Source organism: Erythrolamprus reginae, chromosome 3, assembly GCF_031021105.1.
Source record: "Erythrolamprus reginae isolate rEryReg1 chromosome 3, rEryReg1.hap1, whole genome shotgun sequence".
Taxonomy (NCBI): domain Eukaryota; kingdom Metazoa; phylum Chordata; class Lepidosauria; order Squamata; family Dipsadidae; genus Erythrolamprus; species Erythrolamprus reginae.
The window spans coordinates 123879289-123887709 of NC_091952.1; the positions used below are offsets into that span (position 1 = coordinate 123879289).

At 45.6% G+C, this 8421-nt stretch overlaps 1 protein-coding gene across 1 annotated transcript in view; it reads left to right on the top strand.

Moving 5' to 3' along the window:
- Positions 1-1554, top strand: part of SNX7 (sorting nexin 7) — a 63931-nt gene extending 62377 nt beyond the window's left edge. Inside the window, exon 9 of the mRNA XM_070746542.1 lies at positions 774-1554. Coding sequence (XP_070602643.1) covers positions 774-857 — 84 coding nt within the window. The 3' untranslated portion in view covers positions 858-1554. The remainder of the gene's footprint in view (positions 1-773) is intronic.
- Positions 1555-8421: the final 6867 nt, after the last annotated feature.

Consider the following 8421-nt stretch of genomic DNA (forward strand, 5'->3'; position numbering starts at 1 on the left):
CAAATTAAAGCAATAATCATAGCACGCTTACAAAATCTTGTTTATCTAGAATACCTTATTTGTGTAGGTTAATTACTTCTTAAAACAATGCTTCCCAAAGTTTTTCTTTCAGTATCCAATATTGATTATCAGAAAGCCCCTGTTTATTGCTTATAAGAAAATTCTTTAAATATCCCTCATGTGATTGGTTCATGAGTTTGTGTGTCATTGCCCAAAGAAAAAATCACTTTTATCCAATTCTGGATAATTTACTCAAGTTTGGGAAGCTCTGCCTTTAAAGCATAACTTTAGTGCTTAATATCATACTCAGCAGGAGGATTCTGAGACCATTATGGCAATGAGACCTGGAGTTACAGAAATGAGTTAGTGATTGGGTTACTCACAAGTATTCCCATACATCTCAGATTATCCGAGATCCCATGCCCACTGTCATCTGACATACAGAACTGTAAATGTTCCTTTTGGGTTGAATCCAAAAAGAAGAAGGAATTGGCGAAATATATTAGGACGCTGGGAGGATGAATTGGGTCAAAGTTCAGAAAAATAAAGGACTCCCATTTTGCTTTACACAAGACTGCGATGAAACATAGGAACGTAAAGCATTAACAAGGACATGAAGTCTCCACATTGTGCAGAAGACAGTCCTGAGGTTTTTCCATACAAAATGTTGTCATTTGAGAAATTTATGCATCGTAAAATTTTGCTTCATTGTCCAATCGATGAGGAGAAGCAGTTTGAGGATAGTTAATATTTTGTTTCCTTTTCTTTTAAAGTGCCTTGCCACCTGGGAGTCCTTCTTGACCACTCAAACTGAAGCAGACATTACCTTGGAAGAAGAATCTGAAGATCAGTCTTGATCGAGGCATCATCCTCTGAATCGTTCTTCACCAAAGAATTACTTTATATTTGAGATGAAATTCATTTATTGTGTAGAGACATTAAGCTTCGAGAGTGGGAGAGTAAGCTTACTGAAATGTCAGATATTCTATTATCCCAGACCTTATTGAATCATGGTTTGTATATGTGTTTTTGGTAGTGTGGGGAAGAAAGAGAGAGGCCCAATTCAGATGTAACAATAATCTCATTTAATACTGTGGGGACAAGTATAGAACTTCAGTTCATGCTCCCTTACCGCCTCTCCTTTTCATGGAAATTAGAATTTTTCCCTTCAGTTCCTGAATGACTACAGCTTAATACTAAATCCAAACCAACTAAGAAACAAGTCCGTTTCTGGGACAATGAGTTTTAACGAACTTAGTTTTACTTAGGTCTATTCAAAATAAACTCAGAGAAAGCAATGAGAGGAAGACATATTCTTTCTGGTAACATTAAACTGTGATAGTAACACATTACAATGATGATTTAGCACTAAACTATGGATTGTATTACTTTCTTATAACACTTAACAATTGTTACATACAAACTGGGCCACTGAGGTGAGACTATATGATTGCCAGCATTTTTCTGGAGATATTTTGTTTTTGTTTAATACTGTGCAATTTGAATATAAAATATTTTAAATATGCATTTTAATAATAAAAAGTTGAATAGGAATGTCTTCATTTTCTCTTTATAATTATAGCTAAGCTCTAACCTGGACATTATTCTAAACTTACATAATAATCTTCAAATGAACATTACTTTTAATGCATTATAGTGACAATAAAATACTCACCGCTGGACAGAATATGGAAGCTGTAAAATGCAGTTTCTACATCAATTAGTCTGACACCAGGAAATGCATTTCTTAAAGTAGTAAAAAAAAAATTGGCTTTCTGACAGATGTTTATTTAAAGAGCCATTTTTTATGTTGTCAAAGATACAGAGTTGTTCTTTTCAAAGGAATACCTTGTTCTCCTTTTAAAATATATTAGCTTTTTTAAAAAAGTAACAATATTGATTTACATACATACATACACAGATAATTTAGTAGTATAAATAGTTGCTTATTCTTAGTAAATTATCAATCTATCACTGCACGAATAGAATAAAATTAGAATGGAATAGAACAGAATAGAATAGAATAGAATTCTTTATTGGCCAAGTATGATTGAACACACAAGGAATTTGTCTTGGTGCATATGCTCTCAGTGTACATAAAAGAAAAAGATACATTTGTCAAGAATCATGTGGCACAACACTTAATGATTGTCTTAGGGGTCAATGAAGAAACAATCAATATTAATAAAAATCTTAGGATAGAGAAGGACAAATGAGTGGTGGAAGATCTTCCAGATCCAAAATGAATGAAAAAGGAGCCATTTTCATTTTCCCTGTCCTCTCTATGATTTCCCATACTTCTAAGCTTTATTCAAGTAATTCTGTTCAGTTTAATGGAAGAAAATTATTATTTTTACTTCTTCCAAGGTTGTTACAGGTTTGCCAACTGCTATGGCATCCTGAGAGAATGGAAATACTTTGGCAGATCCAAGGTCTTTTAAAATTTATTTTATTTATTTATTCAATTTATACTCATCTCATCTAGAGCTGACTACTACTATTTCAACTATTTTACACACAAAAAAGACCACTCTGCCCCCATTTCGTTTTTACAGTATTGTTAGGTTGCTGAAATTTCTATAGTAGCCACAAAATCAGATATTTTTCAAATCAGGTGGCTTCCTTGAGGGTAGATCTCTCTCATTCTATGATCCTGGAAGTTCTCCCAAGGAACATAAGTTATTCATTCATTCTGAAAGTAATTTAATCTTTTGACAATCTTTTGAATCATTTCAACTTTTCAAGGGATATTTGATAACCTTATAAAGTCTCCTACACTTAAAACTCCTTGAAGCCAGTTGCCTTAAACAAGATTGAAGAACTTGCTGCCCTCTTAAAAGTGGGTAAATTATATTTTACATGAGTATTTGTAAGGGGCGAGTACAAGTGCACTAGAGTGCCTTCCGCCCCCTGTCCTATTGCTCTCCTATATCTCCTATACCTTTCTTCTATTCCTATATCTCTTCTTCTATTCTTTCATTGATATGTTCTATTACTATATCTTCTTTTCTATTATTTCTTAGATATATTTTACTATGAGTATCTCCTCTATAACCTTCATCATGTATTTTACTATGTGTATATAGATATATACCCACTAAAACCCTCATTGTGTATTGGACTAAATAAATAAATAAATAAAATAAAATAAAAATAAAAAGTATCAACTAGAGGAGCTGAGGGATGCTGTTGTAACTCAGCAATAGCTAAAGCAGTGTTTCCCAACCTTTTTTGAGCCGCGGCACATTACAGTGATCCCTCGATTTGCGCGTTCTCGATTAGCGCGAAACGCTGCAACGCGGTTTTTCAAAAAATATTAATTAAAAAAATAAAATATTAAAAAATAAAAAATAAGTCCACGCTAGTTCTCTCTCTCTTTCTCTCCCTGTTGCCGGCGTGATATATGAGAGAGAAAGAGAGAGGCAGAGGTCGGGCGCATTACCGGGAGGTGGAGGCGGCGTGGGGACGCTGGGTGCCGGGGACTCCGAGGAGGGGGTGGACGTCTGTTCCCTGAATGGAGACCGCTGGCCGCTCAATCGGGCCGGCAGGGAACAGAATGGAGCCTTCCGCGGCGGGGCTGGTAAGGGGGGGAGCCGAGGGGGGAGCCGAGCCCAGCCCCGTGGCATTCGCTTTCCTCCCGCCGGCAGCCGACTGATCGTGGGCTCCTTCGCAACCTCGGAGAGCTTCCTGGTTTTCGTGAGCTTTCATGCCCTGGAAGCTCTCCGAGGTTGCGAAGGAGCCCACGATCAGTCTCGGCTGCGGGTGGGAGGAAGGCGAATCCCCCGTGGGCTCTGTTACATCTTCCGCTGCCAGCCAGGCCATGCTGGCGGCAGCGGAACAATCGCTGGCTGTCAACTTTTCTTTTTAGCACTGGGGAGGCAAGTCAGCTCCTGCCCAGTTTTAAAAAGAAAAGTTGACAGCCAGCGCTGCGACTGACGGAATGCTGAGCCTCCCGTTTTCTCTCCCCCCCCTCGCCCCTTCGCCTCCCTGTGTTCCTAGGAGAAGTGCTGGGGATTGAGGCAAGACAGACCTTCTGCTCCTCACCAGCACTTCTCCTAGGAACAAAGGGGGGCGAAGGGGCGAGGGGGCGGAGAGAGAACGGGAAGCTCAGCATTCCGTCAGCCGCAGCGCTGGCTGTCAACTTTTCTTTTTAAAACTGGGCAGGAGCTGACTTGCCTCCCCAGTGCTAAAAAAAAAAGTTGACAGCCAGCGCTGCGACTGACGGAATGCTGAGCCTCCCGTTCTCCCCCACCTCGCCCCTTCCGGTTTCGGCGTTCGGCAACGGAGTCCGGCGCTGGGGCCATGCGGGGCCGCTCATCCAGGGGGGCGTGGACTGGCAAGCGGCAAGCGGCAAGTGATCTGGCGGGAAGACCAAGGGAAGGTTCCTTCAGCCGCCCAACACCTGATCCGCTCCGCAGCGCGGCAGCAGCGAGGAGCCGAAGATGGGGTTTCCCCTTTGCCTTTACCCCATCTTCGGCTCCTCGCTGCTTCCGCGCTGCGGAGCAGATCAGCTGTTGGGCGGCTGAAGGAATCTTCCCTTGGTCTTCCCCGCCGCCCACACGCAAACTCCACCATCTGCGCATGTGCGGCCATGAAAAAAATGGCGCACATGCGCAGATGGTGGTTTTTACTTCCGCATCCAGTATAACGCGGAAATCGGTTAGCGCGGGAGGTCTTGGAACGTAACCCCCGCGCTAACCAAGAGATCACTGTATTCACATTTACAAAATCCTGGGGAACATTGAGCGGGGGCGGGGGGCGGGGGGGTGTAAAAAAAAGTTTAGACAAAAAATATCTCTCTTCCTCCCTTTCGCTCTATTTTTCTCTCTCCCCCTTTCTCTCTCTCTCTCCCTTCCCTCCTCTTTCTTTCCCCTCTCTCTCCATCTCTCTTTGTTTCTCCCTTCCTACCTCTCTTTTTTGCCCTCCTTCCCTCTCTCCGTCTTTCCCTCACCCTCCTTCCCCCCTCTTTCTCTCTCTTGCTTTCTCTCTCTTGCTGTCTTTCTTTCTCTCTTCCCCTCTCTCTTTCTCTCTCTTGCTATCTCTCTTTCTCTCTCTTTTGCTTTCTCTCTCTCCCCCCTCTCTCTCCCTCTCTCTTGCTATCTCTCTTTCTCTCTCTCTCTTTTGCTTTCTCTCTTTCTCTCCCCCTCTCCTTCTTTCTCTCCCCCTCTCTCCCTCTCTCTCTCTCCCTCTCTTGCTATCTCTTTCTCTCTCCCCCCCTCTCTCTCCCTCTCTTGCTATCTCTTTCTCTCTCCCCCCCTCTCTCCCTCTCTCTCTCTCCCTCTCTTTCTCTCTCTTTCTCTCCCCCCTCCCTCTCTCCTTCTCTCTCCCTCTCTTGCTATCTCTTTCTCTCTCTTTCTATCCCCCCTCTCTTCCTCTCTCTACCTCTCTTGCTATCTCTTTCTCTCCCTCTCTTTCTCTCTCTCCCTCTCTTGATATATCTTTCTCTTTCTCTCCCCCCCTCTCTTCCTCTCTCTCCCTCTCTTGCTTTCTCTTTCTCTCCCCCTTCTCTCCCTCTCTCTTTCTCCCAGTAGCCGTCGGGCGACGGCAGGGTGATCAGCTGTGAAGCGGAGCTCCAGAACGGAGGCACAGACGGCGGTGGCTAGATGCCGTACATTTCTGGCGTTGCGCTGGGCATGGACGTGGGGCTTGAGCCTCCGTCCTGGTCCAGCCAGCAGGCAAGTGCCAGCCACGCAATTAGAGCATTTCCAGCCGCCGCCGTCGGTGCCTCTTCCTCTGTTCCGTAGCTCCGCCTCACAGCTGATCACCCTGACGTCGCCCCACGGCTACTGGGAGAAAGAGAGAGGAAGAGGGGGGGAGAGAAAGAGAAAGCAAGAGAGGGAGAGAGAGAGAGGGACCACCCTGCCACCGCCCCACGGCATGGCTCCTGCCCACTGCCGCCGCCGCCACCATCACCTTCCCACTGCGCGCCGCCCTCCCGCTGCCACTGCCCTCCCACCAAGCCCCAAAGCTCACCTGCTGACAGGGAAGCTCCAGCCGGGCGGGGTGCCGCAGCTGCTGGAAAACTTGGAAGGCGCAAAGAAGCAAGCTCAGCTTCCGGTCTCACAACTTTTTTCTCTTCGCAAAAAGTTGCGAGACCAGAAACTGAGCTTATTTCTTTGCGGCACACCTGACCATGTCTCGCGGCACACCAGTGTGCCGCGGCACACCGGTTGGGAAACACTGAGCTAAAGGACCACGTATTTCCAAAGACTCTTGTGAAAGCAAAACCAATATATTTCTTCAATCTTTTTTCTGCATTTTTCTAATTCAGATTTCATTCCATTATTCAATAAAGCCATAAATTAAACAAAATTAAAAATATAATTAGTCACCCATAGAGATAAACCTCTGCCCGTTCTTTAACCTCCTTTGTCCTAATATTCCTGTATAACTACCCATAATAGTCATAAATGTAAGATTATTGTTGTTAGTTGCGAAGTCATGTTTGAACCATCACAACCCCATGGACAACTTTCCTCCAGGCCTTCCTGGCCGTCCACTACCATCCTCTGGAGTCCATTTAAGCTCACGCCTGTTGCTTCAGTCACTCCATCCAGCCACCTCATTCTCTGTCAGTCCCTTCTTCTTTCGCCCTCAATCCTTCCCAGCATTAGGCTCTTCTACAGGGAGTCCTTTCTTCTCATTAGGTGGCTCATTAAATATTTGAGTTTCACCTTCAGCATCTGGCCTTATAAAGAGGAGTCAGGGTTGATCTCTAGAACAGAGGGTAGGCAAAGTTGGCTCTTCTATGGCATGTGGACTTCAACTCCCAGAATTCCTGAGCTAGCATGATTGGCTCAGGAATTCTGGGAGTTGAAGTCTTCTTGAAATAGAAGAGGCAACTTTGCCTACCCCTGCTCTAGGACAGTGTTTTTCAACCGGTGTGCCGCGGCACACTAGTGTGCCGCGAGACATGGTTAGGTGTGCCGCGAGGCGGTTCACCCGCCCCCCCCGCCGCCGCCGCTATTGGCACCCTCCCACGGGAGGCCGGCAAAGGTTGCTTTGAAAGTCGGCCCCCTCGCGCCCATGGCTTCTCGTCGCTTCCCCAAAGCACCGTCGCTTCCCCGAAAGCATGCTCCTCATCTCCCTGCCAGCCCGCGGGGGGGCGGGGAGGCGCCGGCAGCAGAAGGGAAGGGAGCTGCGGCCGCCCCTGCCTCCCCACGGTGCCTCTGGCCCCCTCGGCCTTTCGGCGCTGCCCCCCGCCCGCCCCCTCTCCTCCTCCGCTGTCTCCTGCCTTTCGGCGTGGCTCCTCCCGCACCCGGAACGCAGGAGACAAAAAATGGCCCAACTCTCGTTCTCTCTCCGTTCTTCTCAGCGGAGGCCAGCGAAGGTAATATTCAATGTCGGGAGCGCGCGGGCGGTTGCGCGCGCTCCCTACCCCCCTGCTAGCCGCTCGGAATATTCAAAATAAGAAAAACCTTCGCCGGTGAAGGCTTTTCTTATTTTGAATATTCCGAGCGGCTAGCAGGGGGGTAGGGAGCACGCGCAACCGCCCGCGCGCTCCCGACATTGAATATCACCTCCGCTGGCCTCCGCTGAGGAGAACGGAGAGAGAACGAGAGTGAGTGACAGCAACAGACAGCAAGATAGAGAGAAAGTGAGAAAGAGAGAGAGAAAGGGGGGAGAGAAAGAGATAGCAAGAGAGAGAACAAGAGAGAGAAAGAGTGTGAGAAAGAAAACGAGAGAGAGAAAGCAAGAGAGAGAGAGAAAACAAGAGAGAAAGTGAGAAAAAGAGAGAAAGAGGGAGGGAGAGAGAAAGAGAGAGAGAGAAAGAACAAGAGAGAGAGAAAGAAAATAAGAGAGAACAAGAGAGAGAGAGAGAGAAAATAAGAGAAAAAGAGATAGCAAGAGAGAGAGAAAGCAAGAGAGACAGATAGGGAGAGGAAAGGAGAGAGAAATGAGAACAAAAAGGGGAGAAAAAAGGAGAAATGATTGAGGCAGAGAATGAGAGGACGAGAGAAACAAAAGAGAGAGAGAGGGGTGATTCTTGAAGCATATGGTAAAAAGCACCCAAATAATAAGAAATGCCCCCCAGCCCACACCTCTTTTTGAAAAGAATAAAAGAGAAAAAACCCCAGCCCTCAACTGGTTTTGGAAATGGTTCCAGTGTGTATACACACACACACATAAGGGGGGGAGAGAGACAGGGATGGAAAAAGAGGAGAAGTGAGAGCGAAAAGGAATGAGGGAAAAAGGGAGGAAGAGAGAGAAATGACAAACATGAGAGAGAAAAGGGGGAAAGACAGGAGAAGTACCCAGAAATGAGATATAAAGTTGAGTAGGGATGATTGATGATTGACTGTATTTATAAGGGGATGTTACATGGGATTGTATATACGAGGGGGTTATGTATATATGTATGTATGTATGTATGTATGTATGTATGTATGTATGTATGTATGTATTTATGTATGTATTTAT